The 16,525-nt window shown below is 37.7% G+C and overlaps 1 protein-coding gene across 5 annotated transcripts in view; it reads left to right on the top strand.

Moving 5' to 3' along the window:
- The window catches only part of PIGN (phosphatidylinositol glycan anchor biosynthesis class N), a 101,029-nt gene that overhangs the window by 65,496 nt on the left and 19,008 nt on the right, over positions 1-16,525 (top strand). For all 5 annotated transcript variants that reach the window (XR_004360501.1, XR_004360502.1, XR_004360503.1 and 2 more), the window contains exons 18-22: positions 914-1,005; positions 2,725-2,818; positions 8,664-8,772; positions 12,614-12,716; positions 15,208-15,310. Coding sequence is in view for 2 of the 5 variants with exons in the window: in XM_032707611.1 (XP_032563502.1) it covers positions 914-1,005; positions 2,725-2,818; positions 8,664-8,772; positions 12,614-12,716; positions 15,208-15,310 (501 nt within the window). In the remaining 3 variants the exon portion in view is untranslated. The remainder of the gene's footprint in view (positions 1-913; positions 1,006-2,724; positions 2,819-8,663; positions 8,773-12,613; positions 12,717-15,207; positions 15,311-16,525) is intronic.

Genomic DNA, 16,525 nt, shown 5'->3' with positions numbered 1-16,525 from the left:
TCCCAGGGAAAAAGCTCCCTTTTCGTAGATATGGATGTGAAGTGGCACAATCTTTAATTTAATATATTTAATTTGATTAAATTTCTTCCATTAGTTATTCAAACATCTCTTTTTTCATGGGATACCTAAAACCTAGAGTTCTGGGGTGAAAAAAAAAAAAAGGAGTCAAGTTGCTAAGTCTTGTTCTGCAGGAACTGTCGAAGTGGAGGCTTGTATTTGTTTACTTACAATTTTTGTTATAGTTGAGTAATCAAATAACTTGTCTTAAAGCTGGGTATGCACAGAAGATGTTTTGCAGCACTGAAATCTCCTTTCAGGAATGCCAGTTTGACTTGAGCTTGAAAACTTTAAATGATATAGCTCTTAATGTTTTTATTTAACTAAAATACCTGGGATAATGGTTTGAGTTTTTTTCCTCCTGGCAAAGGATTTAGAGAACTGCTTAGATGATTATAGTGGTTAAATCAAATGGCACACAGATTCAAAGACTGGAAAATGTTACCATATTCTCAGAGTATTCTCTCTCAATGCTGATTAGTTAACTGCTGCAATCTTCTGAGGACATTAGTTTTATGTCTTTCTTCTGTTAGGTCACTCATCAGATTTCTGGCCCCTGCAATGTGTGTGAAGGCCACACTTTGAGAAAGTGCTTACAAGTGTAAACTTAGCTTAATTATCATTGTCTTTGATGGGATTTTGACAGCTATGTAAATGAGATTCTTTTCTGTATTAAATTAAAGTGCTGTAATATCAATGATCCCTTTTTAGTTAATTTTGCTCTTTAGAGATGCAGGGGTTTTTGCTTGTGGGAGATGCAAGTAGCCATTAGTAGTTCACTGAATATTTCTTTATGATTAGACCATTGTCTGTTCACATGATCTCAAAAAAATCCCATTTGTTTTTCTCTTTTTAGACAAGAGCACTGATCTGGACTCTTTTGTGTGTGCTCCTTGCAATATTTCCATTAATGCCTGTTGTAGGAAGAGAACCAAACATTCCTCTGGTGTAAGAATCTCATTTTGTTCTTTAAACTTTTTATTTCCCTCTTTGATATTCAAAATTGAGGCTGTCTTTTGACATGTGTGAGGAATTTTATTATTGAAAGCTGTCTGAGACAGGCGTTGAAATTCAGAATTTAAATAACATGATTATAGAGACCTCTGTTACTCACTAATGTGAATGAGAATAGACTTTTAAGTCTTTTGCCACATCCATTTGGTCTTTGTGTTAATCTGTAATTTCTTGTCAAGGGAAACATTTCTCACAACACAAAAGTTGCACATTTTACATGAAAATAAAGGTCGTCATTAAAGGAGGAGCTTCACTGGGGTGCAAACCTGGTAAATAGCGCTGACGTGAATAAGAACATTTAGTCAAAAGCAATTTATTTTTGATACCATCTTTCTGAATTTGTCCATCTAATTTTGAATAATCTATCTTTGAATAACACTCTGTACCTAATGAGATATCCAGGAAAATAGAACAAACAGGATGGGCAGAGCTCTCTTCTTCCTCAGTGTCTCCTTTGTCTCTTCTTTTTCCACTTCTACTTCTCCGTTTGGAGTTTTCCTTTGTGGTGTTGCTTGTCTGATTTTTAGCAGTTGTTGATTTACATTTTCTCGTAGCGCATCTTTGTTATCTCTCCTTCTCCTCTTGTGAGCTACTCTTTGATCATACAAGCCCTCTCTCATATCTGGATGCAATCCAGGTGGTTGACCTGAAGGGTTAGGCTTGTGGTGTCATTGTATTTACTGTCGACAGAGACTTGAATCGAAAGGACTGCAATGGCTCCTGCTGTCTGCAGAAGATACTGTGCCCCACCAGAGCCAGGGTGCCTGATCCTCAGTGAAATATGGGATTTGAGCAGTAATATATGATTGCAGGTAGAATTATGAGCCCAGATATTTTCAAGATTATTGACATTCTGCCTTTTTTTTTTTTTACTGTGTTTTAGATCCATCTGTTGAAAACCCTTCTTAGTCTCGATCCTTGGGCACATTACAAATATTCAAGACAGATTTGCTTTGACTGTATTACAGCCTCTCAGCTGTATATACACATATATGTATTTCTGCTGGTCCAAACTGAGGTTTTTCTATTCTTTAGAACATTTGTGCACAACTTAGAAATCAGAATAGAATTAAATTACCTTCAGATCTTCCTCCCTGACATTTCTCTATATTCACCTTGCCCAGGCTTTCTCTTTTTTCTTCTAATGAAACATTGCACCTCTGAAACACTTTGTGCTTGTCTGAATCTTTTCAAGGGAGTTTTGAAGCTGAAAAAGCTTGAAGCAACAATTAAAAATATACATATATGTGACACTTCTACATGTTGAAGATAAGTTGATGCTGGGAGAGAAGATACAGGAGGGAGAAATCAGAGTGTCAGTGAGAAACAGGTGCATCTGTTCTTGAGCAGTGGCGCTATATGTCAGGTTAGAGCTTCTCACTACATTAATAAAACTTGTATGGTAGGAACAGGGAGCTCCTGACTCAGCTCAGTCATAAAAAAAAAAGTATATAGGAGGTGGAAGCATGGTCAGATGATCCAGTAGGAACCTAGAGACACTGAGTATGCAGGATAGTTTAGGAAAGCCAAAGCTCTCCTGGGATTGAATCTGGTATGGGAATTAAAATGCAACAAGACAGCGTACAGCAGCAAAAAAAAAGACTTTTGATTATATTTGCTGGAATTTTATTGTTCTTTTGTTTGCTTTTGCAGAATAGCAGCTGGTTTGCTGACCCTCTTGATCTCTTGCTTCTCATTGGCAAATAAGTACAGAAATAATGAAGATCTGAAAGTATATTTTTACCAGGTCAGTTGCTACTTTTCAGTAATTCTCAAATTTTTACATGCAAATTTTTACTTACTTTCTAAGAACATGTTCCTATCAAGGCCACAAATTTCAAGAAGAAAGTTATTGTTTCTAAGAGTTTCCCCCTTGACTATTTCAAGAGAACCATGTGCACGTGTGTAAGTACCATCATGCTGTGTTCCCAAAAGCCCATCCTGTGTGTATTTATATTGATTGATATATAGATGTGTGTACATATTTTGATGTTTTGCTTGGAGAGTTTGAGAGTTTGTCCTGTCTTTGGTCTGTGTACATAAGTTCTAGTGACCTTTGCACACTAAGGAGAGGCTTGCTGGTTCAGGGGGCTGAACCAGTTCCAGTTTTTTGCTGCAGAATAAGTGTGAGACTGATACTAAGCTGGCTTTCCATTGGTTAAGTCTTTCAGATGAAAGATAAGGTTTTTATTTCTTTATAGCTTCATTAAATAAGTAGATATTTTTCAGAGTAGCTGCTAATTAAGTTCTAGAGAGCTTTAACATTCTAATAATAGCTTACATGCCTGCTGTCCTCTTTTTTTTTTTTTCCTTTTCTACTCATTACAAGATAATGGTTTTATTTCAGGACCAGCTTTATTAGTTATGACTTTGTGTGTCCTGGAGTTTCTTATTGAGCTAAGCTATGCATTCATTATATCAGTGATTTAGGTATAGAGCTCAAATTGGTTGAAAGGAGGAGTAATGAAACAGTAATGAATAGTTAAAATGCCTTTACCTGAGCATGAAGGCATGTAAAATATGGCAGTGTTTTCTCTGAACTTTCACAGCTTACGTGTAGAAAAAATGTGTCAGTTCTTTTCCTAAGCATTTAGAATATATATTTCCAGTATAGAATCGGCAATGGATTTCTCACCGGAGTGCCTGAAAACAGCTTGCACTGGATGAAGGAGTGAGGGAGCAGCTGGTTGGGCAGCTAGCTAACTCAACTCAGCACACAACTGCTGCAACATCTCATGTGGTGTAACTTCGTGGAGGAGCTCAAAAGTTAAGATGATCTGTAGTAAAAAAGTAATGACAGAGTACTCTTGGGCAAACTTAGAGAATCAGGAAATTCACTCACAGAGGCCTGAGGTACTTAAGTAGATGAAAATGTTCCACCTTCTTGTTCAGAAAGTAATGTCTTAATTTTTCTCCCAACATTTAAGAAGATCATAAAGTTCCTCAAATTGCCCCTTAATTGGAAGATACTTTACAACAGTGACATCTAATTACTAGTCTCTATTAGACTTTTGTTTCAGCACCTTACTTGAGAATGGAAAACATGGGATCCACCATTCACACTTTGGGTAAGGAAAGGATTGAGAGGTGAGATTATTCAGATGTAGAGGGGGAAAAGGACATTACAGAGGCATTATACATGTTTCTAAATAAACACCTTGTTTTGAGGTTAGGTTGCATTTAGTTGCTTTGAAATGTACAGGAATATGAAAGGAAAATACTTGTCAGAATTTAAGTATTTCTAGGCAACAGAATTCCTTCATTCTCCTTGTATGTTTTCCTTTGAGTTGGACTTCTCAGTGGGAACAGGAAGGGGTAATTTTTAAAATGCTTGTTTAGCGCATTTGGAAATCCCGAGTTTTGATTTAAAACTCCCAGACAGTTTTAAGAGTGAGATGAGTCCCCTAGTCAAAGGAAACATACCTATTTTGCAGTGACAGACAGTAATCAGGGCACTGACACGCATATCCATAAGTGCACTCAATCGGGTTCCTGCTTTGCATCTGTCAAGGGGTTTTGTAAAAGTAGGTTTTGCAGCTCCCCTACAGGTGGTGTTTGGAGGCAGTCATTGAAGGTTATGCTTTCCTCTCATGATATTGTTCCTTCCTAGAGAGGAAATTAAGATTGTTTCTTTGATGTTTCTTCATTTTGGGGAATGAGAAGATAGATGAATTCGCTGTAGGTCTTTCTTCTCTGTGTTCCACTTTTTTCCAAGTATTGACTAAAGCAGAAGATGCAGTGTCCCTTACTTCTATGGTTTTTCTTGGAGATTTCCTTAACTGCTCTGCTAACACCTTTTATAGGTTCAGCTCTGACTAAAAGCCTTTGAATTACACAGAGGAAAAGGAATAACTGGAGAGTGTAGCTGGTTTTGTGTTTTTTTTTTTCCATTTAGCAAAATGGAAGTTCTGTTGATCTGGCCAAACTTTTTTGCTACTTTGATCAGGATCCCATGACTTGTCTTTGTCTTTGTTTTGTTTTGTTTGTTTGTTTGTTTTTTAATAATTTTTCTCTTTGTTTCGGTGGTGTCTCTGTGCAAGAACTGTCTTTTAAATCTTTCATTTTACCTCACCTCAATTTTTTGCATCTGCTGATTTGGGATGAAATGCATTTTCTTACAATAAATAAGATAATATTTCATAAAGGCTCAAGTAGTTCTTATTTGCCTGAGTTGTTCTTCACAAATTATTTTGGAATTACATCTGAATAAAGACACTTCCCTTTTCAGTTCTCTTTCGATTTCAATCACACAAAGAAAGGGATTCAGCATAGTCTAGGCTTTTTGTCATGCTTATGATAAACTTTTTCTCTTCTGAAGAAAACTTTGTTCTTTTTTGTCCAAGTGAGCTTCCTTTTTCATCTGGAAATTAGCCTGTAGTGAAAATATCATGCCTTGTAAGGAACAAAGCTTGTTCCATTACAGCAATTGCTCTGCTTTTGGTCAAAAAGAAACCTGAGCTGGCAGATACCATCAGAGTAGGCGAAAAACCTGCCAGTTTGTGGGTAGTCCTTCATAGAAAAGGTAATTCCCTCTGATGTGGTCCTGAACTGTGTTATTTTTGTGTTGGTTTCTCCATGGATGGGACAGAGTGTGCACCTTAAACACCTGTATGAATCTAAGAGGCCACTTACAAGCTGCTCATTTATTCACTGTTTTTTGTACCTACACACTGTAGATTTTCAACATGGGTGTTAACCTTAAAGTAACAAAAAAGTCTTAGACAACAAAACAGCATGATCAAAAAGATTTTTCATTAAAACTATCTAAATGTGTAAATAAAGACATTTTTAAAGTAAAAATACAAGCTTGAGTAACTTCATGGGGTTACATTTACATTTCTGTTACAAAAACTTCAGTTATGTTTAGACCTAATTTTGAAGTTTTGATGCATGTCACTGCTGGAGGTAGAAGGTGTTAGTTACACCCTCACCGTTTTTGAGAACTGCCAGGAGTTTGTCAGCTTTTCTTTTGAGATCATTAAAGAGGGAATAACATTTTTTACTGAATTTTTTTTGCTCTGGCAAGAAATTGCCTTTTGGTTAATTATCCTTCTGTCTTCTAGTGAAGTGGGTGTCGGTCTCTTCTCCCAAGTAACAAGTGATAGGACAAGAGGAAACGTCCTCAAGTCTCACCATGGGAGATTTAGATGGAATATTAGGAAAAAATTGTTCACAGAAACGGTTGTCAGGCATTGGAACAGGCTACCTGGGGAAGTGGAGGAGTCTCCATCCCTGAGGGTATTTAAAAGACATGTAAATGTGGCACTTAGGGACATAGTTTAGTGGTGGAGTTGGCAATGCTGTTAGTTGGGCTCACTGATTTAAACCTAAGCTAATGTTATCAATTCTTTGATTCTGTGATCTCTGAGAGGTCACTAAGGCTTCGGGAATGATGAAAACAGGAGTCATTCATAATCCATCAGTAGACTGCTGCAGTGCTACTGTACAACTTAATCTTTTAGTTGGAGAGAGCACCAGTTTCTCTCTGCCAGCAGTTTCATAGGTAATGTCCAGTTTTTGCTGCACTACTGAAAACACAGCTGTTTCCATTGCTTGATAATGTTGGGCTAAGTTATTATTCCTAGGAGGCTTGAACTTCATGTGTGTCCAAGGTAATCAGTTTATTAGTTTTCTCCTCTAAATTAGAATTATAGAATCATTTTGGTTGGAAAAAACCTGTAAGATTGAGTCCAACCATTAACCTAGTGCTGCCAAGATCACCGCTAAACCATGTCCCTAAGTACAACATATACACATCTTTTGAATAGGAGGAGAAGTAAACAGAAGGAATCCATGTCATATTGTTGGAACCAGGGGAAGGAAGGGTCTTTTCAACTCACCTTGTACCCAGCTAATGATGGTGGTTCTTCTACCATTATGCCTGTGGGTTGTTTCCATGATATATGCTTAGGAAAACTCCCAGACAGAGCTGCTGGCAGTATCAGGACTGCAGATGTCATCCTTGGTTTCCCCATTCTAGCTGTGACCTACAGATGAGTGTGTCTCAGAGACCTGCTCTTAAGCTGTTCAAAAATAATCTCTGAGCTTCAGAGAAGGTTGTGAAGGATGAAGGAAGACAGTTTCTTAGCTGTTTGCATCTCCATGTTGCTTCTACTCTGTTCGACAGAGATGTCGATAAAAACCAAGAGCAGTTTGAACATTATTTAAACTGTGAACACAGGATTCTTAAAAGCAGATGCAGAGCCCTTCCGTGGACACTGGTATAGATCTTGCAGCAGTACATTGTGTTTACTAATGTGCCCAGGTCATCACAAGTCTTCCAAGGCACAAGATATGTTATGGGACATGACACAAAGTGAGTGCAAAGTGACTGCACCAGCGTCTAGGGGGATAGCAGAGGGATTACCAGAGCTCGTGACACTAAAAGAGCTTGAAAAGATGTATCGAAGGCCTGAAAACAACAAAAATATCCAAAATTAACATCAGAGGTCTAAAGAGTCCAATTCCCTGTGCTTTTGGATTCCTACTGTTTTGACCTTGGTTATTGATGTCACAGAGAAATACAAGGTACGTGTTCTTGTGGCCTCAAATTAAATAGAAGCAGCAGATATTGAGCACCTGTGAGACTGGCCAAAAATGAATGCTGACTGCTAAGTGTATCCTCTGGGCTGATACCTAGGTATCACTTCGTCTAGAAGAAAAATAGCAACTATTCTACGGCAAAAAGTGATGGATGCGAACACTGGGTAGTTGCTGCACACTGAAAAAGCCACAACAGCAATTACATCTTGTAATGCAGTTTTAAAGCACATGTTTGTGAAGTACTGTGCATGCTTGATTTGCCTTTTAGTGGAACTGCAGAGTTGTGAATAAATAGGAGTAATTGAAAACTTGGCTCAAGCATTTTCTTGCATAATTGTCACCTTTCAAAAGTAACTGACTCATGAGGTAATTTTCCTAAGGTTTTTTGCATGTACTTGGTGACTGAATGGTGTCTCTTGAATTAGTCAAGGAAAAAACCCTCTTCAGCTTCCCTGCTTCTCCCAGGCACAGGGCTCTGCTTGGCTCAAACAATTTAATTGGAGGGGGGGAAAAAAGCTTCTTTCCATCCCTTAATCCAGTCTCTTCTGCTGCTGCTTTTCTTCTTACTGGAGCAGTTTTGGCCATGCAAAGCTCTTGCCTTAAGTACCCTTCCCCTTTGCCCTGTACCTGATACTGCAGCAGAGCCAGAGGTTCTGCTTGTTCTTGGTGGTGGTTGTTTGAGGACAAGTGCACCTTTAAAAGCTGGGGGCATATGTTTTCTGTGGTTTGCATGAGTGTTTAAGTAGTTACTCTTGACAAAGAGCATGTCATGTCAAATCAGTGATCCAGGGTCCTTGTGTATGCTATTTTAAAGTAGCACAAATAAATAATAATAAGCATATTAATAAAAAATAAACTAGAAGGAAGTTTTAAAAAGCTTGTAATTGTAAATTATAAAGAGTTAGAAATTCTTAACACTACATATCAGACTTCCTGTTCTTAAGGTGATCCAGAAGAGATGTTTATGCAACTCTAAAGCATATTTATGTATTTTGTATGGGATGGAAGAGATCCATACATTAATTTTGTGTTTCATTTCTTCTTTCTAGATGTTGAGTATTGCTCTTTCAACATATGTGGTGAGCAGTACCCATGACAGTCTTAAGAACAAACTTGGATTGCCTGTATTGAATCAAATTATTAGCTGGATGATTCTAGGTAAGAAAATCTTCCCTCTCAAACTTCTATCTGACAGTTTGCAGAATCTAGGGTTGGATGGGAGATGATGTTGCTTTTTCATTACCATTTTACTTTCCTTTATTTAACTCCCAATAGTTTCTCTGTGTATTTGCTTTCCTAAGTGAGTTTTTTTGAGGTATGTGTTAGTCTTCTAAAATATTACTCCTTTGTATGTTTATGATAAAATGCAAATACCTTTGATTTACAAGTAGCTTTATCTTTTGAGTATACAGAATATCTTGAAGACCCCTTTTAGAGATGCAATGGTATAAATTCCCTTTTTGTTTCACTTGGAGCATAAGCATATTTTCATTTGGAGATAAGGGTGATCTGAGATGTTCTACAAGCAATCCAGTTAAGCACAGGGAAATGAGGAAAGATTATTACTGTATTTCAAGGCAAACTTGAAGTTGCAGCTGATGGGAGAGACCCTTGGGGTGTGGAAGTGGTTTTGAGAGCTGTCTTGAAAAATACCTGTGAAATAATGATGCTAGTGTATGATTGATATCTGTTAGAACCTAGTTATTAAAGAAAAAAGCAACTCACAAGTCCATGGATTTTTCACTTCTCCAATGAAAATCTTACTGTGATTAAACAGAACAAATGTAATTGTCACTGAGGTTGTGGAATACAGTAAAGCAATATCTTTCATATTTCAGCTATAAAATAATTTCTGTAGGGCTCCAGTAGAAAATGCTAAGCATAGTTTATCCCTGAGTGATCTGAAATATGGGATTTGTTTTAGAGCTAAACGTATCCCATGCACAGTTTGATAGCAGCTCTTTGCTAGAAGTCAAGATCAGGAATTTAAACTTAAAGAATTATGACCCATATATAATATAATATTATATTATATATATTTAATATAATTCTTAATTAAAGAATTATGTTGTCTAGTTGCTGGATGTCTTGTATGTTCCTGTACTGGTGACATTGTTTTAACTTAAGCAGATCTTGTCAGTTTTAGCAATCCTGCTTTTGTTCGAGCAAACAGATTCAAGATTAGTTCCAGTGATTGTGATCAGTGTGTGTATAGGGAATGCTTCCTTAGTAGTGTGGTTTTCTTTGGAGCATTTTCCTTTCCATCATGCTTTCCTAACCCTTTGTAGCCTGCTAAGCTAAATGGGGATCTCTGTGTGGATGAGTTCCTTGTGGTTGTAAAGTCAATGAAATCAATGAAGTCCTGCTTGGCTTACTGGAGCAGGAATTGAGCATAAAGGTTATATTTCTCTCCTGTGTAAGGATGAAAGAGAAACATTTTTCATCTAAGAGATGATTCAGTCAGAGAGGTTTGGAGTTATGAGAAAAAAGTATATTAGAAATTCTCTTTGCTGTGGGTGATGATAAAAATAAAACTTAACAGTAAAGTAAACTGTAGGTACCAAACAGTCTACTTGCTGCCACAGTAGTATTGAATATTTTAGCAAAGTCTTTCATACTGGAAGTAATATTTCTAACTGAATATGATATACAAGGTAGGAGCTTTGTGTACTTGCTGAAATTGCTTTCCATAATTAAACACAGAAGTAAGGAGGTAAAACACTAAGCCATCCAACATGTCCTCAACATTCCTCTTGGAGAGAAGTGCCTTGACACTGCCATAACCACAGCTAGCACCTGCCTTGTTCCTAGTGTGTACCACAAATTAAGGTACCGAGAATTAAGGTACCAAAGTCAAGTGTAGCTTTTCCAGGGTTGATGGTATTACAGGTGGTCAAACTCCTCTTCATCTTTTTGCTTACTTGTGGAAGAATAGCACTGTTACTTACTGAACTCTGATTTTGCAACTCTCTGTGTATTTATAGAACCAGAAACACAGTTATCAGTATTTATTCATAACACTACTGATATTATTATCATGTCAGTATGATAATAAGACTTTTTACCCCCTTCCCAGCTATTCGTTCTGATTAATATGAAACCTGTTTTGTTTAAATTTTAACTTAGATCTAAAATTAATTATTTTTAAGAAAGAGTGGTATTTGGAGAATCATGCAAATGATTCATGATAGGTGGGTTCCTGCAGATCTGTGTCCAACTGGCTTTAGCTGTTACACCATATGATTCATGTAGTGTATGTTAACCACTAACACAGAGGTAAAACGGTAAGGTATAAAGTTAATCCAGCTGCTACCCATGTTCTTCAGAACCATCTTTGTATTAGCAATATTTCTAAATTTATATTATATCTTAAAATTTTCATCAGTGGAAAACCTGCATGTCTTTTTCTGGTTAATATCTGATGTGTCACATCAGAGATGGAAGGGAAAGGCTAATTATCACCTACCAGCCACTCATCTGTTCTCATCTATGATTGCACTCAGAGAGTGTTGCACATCTGATATGTTGAGTGTCATTCACAGAGACCAGTTGCCATGCTGAATTTACTTCCAGCTGTTCTGACTTGCAGTGAGGTCCCTGGAGCTCCTCCTTGAGTCAGGCCTTCTGGAGCATCCTTGAAGTCACTTATTCTGTAATTGTAGCAGTGGCCAAGGCTGAAAGCCAGGAAATAAAACATACTGACCCACAGGATTTAGAAACCGCCTCATTTCTCTTTTATTGATTTGTTTACTGTAAATACTCATGTATACTATGATTATAATAGTAAGGGAGCACTTTCCATATATTATAGTTTTATTCTGTTCCTTAGAGTGATTATTAATTATGACTTACTGTTGATGAAGTCTTTGAATGATTCAATAATGTGAGGGTACTATACTGCAATGAAGAATCACATGAATGTTATTTGTCAGCATACTTCCTTATAAACATACAATTTTCATATAAAAAATGATCGTGTTTAAAGATTAAATCACAGCAATGCTTTTCCTTCTCCCTTTCCTTAAAGCACTGGCCACTTTTTCTCTGTTTTTCTTCCTCTTTACTTGCTGTTGCAGTATCCCATTTCCTCTCTTCCCAATTGTCCTCACCTCCTGCAAACTGTTGGTCCCTGTTCTGACCTGCAGAGGTTTCCCAGCTAGAGGAGTCTCTTTAGGCGCAGCACAGACTCTGCTAACAAGTGTTGACTGGGCAGCTGAGCCATGGGCTGCACTGAGTGACATGCTACTCTTAAGACCTCACATCTGCATTAGAGAAATGCATTATAAGTTGAAGGCAAGAGGTGTGAATCAGGACAGATATGCCCCTTGTAGGTCTTTAAATAGTCCTGTTTTAAAACTTTCAAGTAGAGAAGCTAATAAGTTGATGGTTTCTGTATCTTTATTACCAGTATTTTCAGTTGCATCTCAGAATGTGGCAAGTTTCCTAATCTAATTACAAAGAATAGAAGACCAGATTGGATGGGGCTCTGAGCAACCTGATCTAGTGGAAGGTGTCCCTGCCCATGGGGTGTTGGAACTAGATGATTTTTAAAGTCCTTTACAACCCAAGCACTTCTATGACTCTAATCCAATGGAGCAGTGGCTCTGTCACTGCAGTTTTCAAGCTACCAGAAGTCCTCAGGGCCATGATAAGGGGCTCTCAGAGGAGTATTAAACAGTCAAGTTTGACTGGTTTTTAGGGTAGTGCTTCTGCATTTTCTTACAGACCTATTAATATCAGTTCATGAGAATTATAAAGGCTGTGAGGTAGAAAGACAGGGAATTAAAATTAGAGAGAACTAAAATTACTTTTGATAAATGTGAAGCGTTCCAAACATTGGTTTTTCTTTAGCTAAAGTGACTTCTGAAAATAGAGGATCATATATGACCTGTATTGAATTTCTGTACATGAAATGTCAAGATTTGAAGAATATTACTTTGCTACCAAGGAGGAAATGTTCTGCATGTTGTGACTGACAGATCTCTTCTTATCATTGCAGTTTCTTCCCCAGTGTTGCTGTTACTGAGCCCCACGTTTCTCTTTCAGCGACTGTTCAGCATATTGCTCTCCCTGATGTCCACCTACCTGCTCCTCAGCACAGGGTACTTCATTCTAACTCTGTTTGGATTGGTTTTACATATAAAATCCAGGGCTGTATGTGAAGCTGCTTCATCTCATGCACAGTTCTGTTAGAGGTGTAACGTTTGCTTCCAACTGTAGTCTCACCATTTATCTCTTTGTTTAGTTTACTAAATAAAATTTCAGGGGAACTTCCATATTCCTACTTGTATTATAAACACTAGTTTGTTGACATTCCTTTCAACTAGACAAAGCAGTGGCTAGAAGGGTATGTATTCAAACCATCTTGCAGTAAAATAAGAAAGTCTGGTTTAGTTTATGTCCTTTGTTGTTTTGACATGTGCTTTTCTGCTTGCAAACAAAAGGAAATAGCTTCTCTCCTGGCTGCTCAGCACTGGTGTCTAGTTATGGCTTAAATGATGTGGGACAGGAAACAGGTAGTCCCAAAATGAGGGAAAATTTTATTCTGAGAGATTTTTGTGGAAATAATTGTTTTTCAAAGGGATGCTTGTTCCCATAAAGACTAGGTCTTGCTTCTTTTTGGATAAAAGTCAACTCCTCTGATGTTTTAAATGAAGAAAACACTATGTCAGCCCACCCTTTCTTTTCTTTCAGACTTGGTAGCTCTTAAGAGCATAATTAATGGGGAGTATAGGAACCATTCTTTCCGCTTTCCCTCCCACTTATCCTCTGGATTTAATTACACTGGAAAATTAAGTGGAATTAAATATCTTGCAGCAGACATTTTGCAATAGCTGCCTCCTGTGGATACTCTCATTTTGGTTGAAGCATCTCTTTTTTTCTTTTATCTTCTGCCTCCCCTTCCTCCCACTTCCCCATTAAGATTTTGATCCTAATGTTACTCCTGACTGCACACACATTCTTACACTCAGCTTCTTAGCCTATGCTGGCTACTGGATAAAGCATGAATGTTGTTCCCTCTGAAGCTGGCAATCGCCCTCTTTGTATTTTAGCCCTGCACCAGACCACATAAACACTGACAGTTCTGACAGTTCTCTGCTGTTTTCCTACAATGTCCAAATAGACCAAAAAATTTTGGAATAAGTCTTAAGAAAGAAAACAAAAGCCAAAGTACTTGGTACCAAAAGTATCCAGTGTTTCTCTCCTCAGGGTACTCTTATACCATGTACTGATAACCCAGAACATTGTCCGGGTAATTACAGCACCTCTCTAGGTGCAGTTAGTGGAAGTATTGAAGCCAGCTGAAGAGCATGGGTACATACAACCAACCAGTTGTCACTGACTCAGGTGAAGGCATTTAATTTGTAGGCATTATGAGGATTGTAGGTACTTCTGTTTACTGACATTATGAGGATTGTAGGTACTTCTGTTTACTGACAACCCAGCTGTTGTTGTCTTCATGTTTAACATCTTGTCATTCTGGTAATTAAAACAGAAATATCTATTCAACCTTTTTTGTTCCAGCTTGAAACTGCTTTGTAGCTGCACTAGTGGGGAGCCCAACAGGAACAATACTGAGATTAACTGCGATGATTTTCTTATTTTCAGACAAACAAGTGTGTGCCTAAGGAGGAAAAAAATAAAAAGGAAAACATTTACAATCTTGTCAGTATTATTATCATAGTCAGTGTTGCTATTACAATTTTATCCTCAAAGAAAAAATTGAGATGTACCATGAAGTTCAACAGAGATGTAGAGGGCAAGGAGAAACTAAATATTATCTGATTACAATCTACACCACTATGTTATCTGTGGGTTTTAATGTCTCACGTAAGTGCACTCATACTTTGCTATTTGAGTGCTGTAGGAGCCAGAAGTACTCCTCTGAGATTGAGAGTGTAGCTAGAACAGCTTAGTGGCCATGGTTATAGTGTGACTTGGGGCTGCTATTGTGAAGGATTGGTATATAGTGCTATAGTGGTATATTTCAGTTCAGTGAAATGTAATGCTCTTTTTAGTAGACAGATGCTTCTTTCCTTAGAACCTCTCTTCTCAACAGAGTACTATCTTTTAGTATACAGATGCCTCTCTCCTCTCTCAGAACTAAACTGAGATCACCAGAATGAGTTTGTGTGATTAGGTCCTAAAGAGATACAGTCTAGAGTTGCTGTCTAAGTTGGACTGTAACCCCTCAGTTCCAAGTAGCTCTTGTTACAAAATTTTCCATTTTGCAGAAAATGAATGTCAAATGTGATTCTTTTTCTTCTGCTTCTTTTTAACTTTATTCCAGTTTTGTTAGAATTAAAAAGGGTGCTCATACAACGTTGTGGCAGCCATCAAATAAGAAAATGGGTGCAAAACACAACAAAGCTGAAGCAACCTCTGTTTCTCATACTTTTACTGTTTAATTACTGTATGGCCTTAAAATTCAATCAACCAACTGTGGGTACTCAGAAATGGGGAGAGAAGGGAGAGAGTACCACTAGGTCTTGGTATAGTCTCTGTGTGAAGAAAAAAGAAAAGAAACATGTCAGCATTTGATGTTTAGTTGTTAGTGACTGCATTTACTATGATTATTACGTTACTCTTCAGATATGAAGCTCTTTTTCCACTGGTGCTATTTGGTTTGATGTTTGTGTGGATAAATATGGAGCAAGAAGCACTGCAGCGCTATGGTCTTTCACTCAAACCAAAGGTAAGAGCTCTTGATAGATATATCAGGTTAAGTAACAGCTTTATCTTTTTTTTTTTTCTTTTGAGAATGAAATAAATATTCGGAGTGGTTTTCAGACAGCAACACTTTGCATTTCTTTAAGTTTGGGAAGCCCTTATCAGCTGTTTCATGGACTAGGAATGTGACCTTGAAAGGAAGATTTGTACTTTGTTATTGAAAATATTGCACATCAGAGCCATTTCTAGGAATGCAGGAAGACAGTCTGACTTAGTAATACGTAGTGGTATGTTTTGTAGGCTACAAAGCTCTGTTCATCAAGTATGGTGCTAATTCAGCATAAGGTACAGTAACTCTTTAGAGTAAGTACAATGTGACTGTACTTTTTTTATTCTGGTCACAGAGTCACAAGTGAGAGGCTGAAAAAAAATAATTTGATTTCTGAGAAGACACATAAGAAATATTAGAAATCTTCATTTGACTTTGTCCTACTCTTTGTTCAGGGATGGCGATTTTTCTCTGTTTAGACAAACAAGGAGCTGGAGACTAGCCTGGAACTAGCACCTTCTCAGATTTGCTTGGAGAGGGAGTTTTGTAGTCAACACAACTTCTTTCACCTTAAAACTTAGTATATTGTCAGTAATTTGCAAAGCCCATGCTGCAACTTAACCCTTAGGTTGGGTCAAGGGTTTAACAAACTGTGGCTGTGCCATTGTTTTGGTTAGATCCATGTGCTTGTTGCAGTTGCAGAGTTCTCTCCCACTCCTCCCAAATGAGCCCTCCTTGGTGCAGGTCACAGACAACCTGGTTACAGATGCATGAGAGTGGCCAGAGTAACTTGAAGACAAGTGTTGTTACGCATCTTTCCTTCCTTTTGCAGCTCATGATAATTAGGGAATTAGAAGATTATTTTGCGATTGAAATCTGAGCCAAGTCAGTCATCAGACCGAACCTGACACATACTGTGTTTTTGTAGTGCTCTTACAGGGAAGACAGTTTTGAAATTTGAGAGAGAGCAGGTTTTACCAATTCAAGGCTGAATATCAGAAATAAAACCAGGAATCACTTTTTATTTATGCTACGTTTAGCTAGGATGATGAGTGTGAGCGTGTTTTGTGGCATCTTAAGTGATAGAGATGGAATCTGAATGTAAAAATGTACATTTAGCGTGATGCCATGATTGCAACTAAAGGTGTTTGGCATCTGTGGGATGTACTTTCTCTTCCATTCTAGAACCCC

This window comes from Chiroxiphia lanceolata, chromosome 1 (assembly GCF_009829145.1).
Source record: "Chiroxiphia lanceolata isolate bChiLan1 chromosome 1, bChiLan1.pri, whole genome shotgun sequence".
Lineage (NCBI taxonomy): Eukaryota > Metazoa > Chordata > Aves > Passeriformes > Pipridae > Chiroxiphia > Chiroxiphia lanceolata.
Note: the sequence above shows the minus strand (reverse complement) of the source record. Positions and strands in the feature narration are given on the sequence as shown.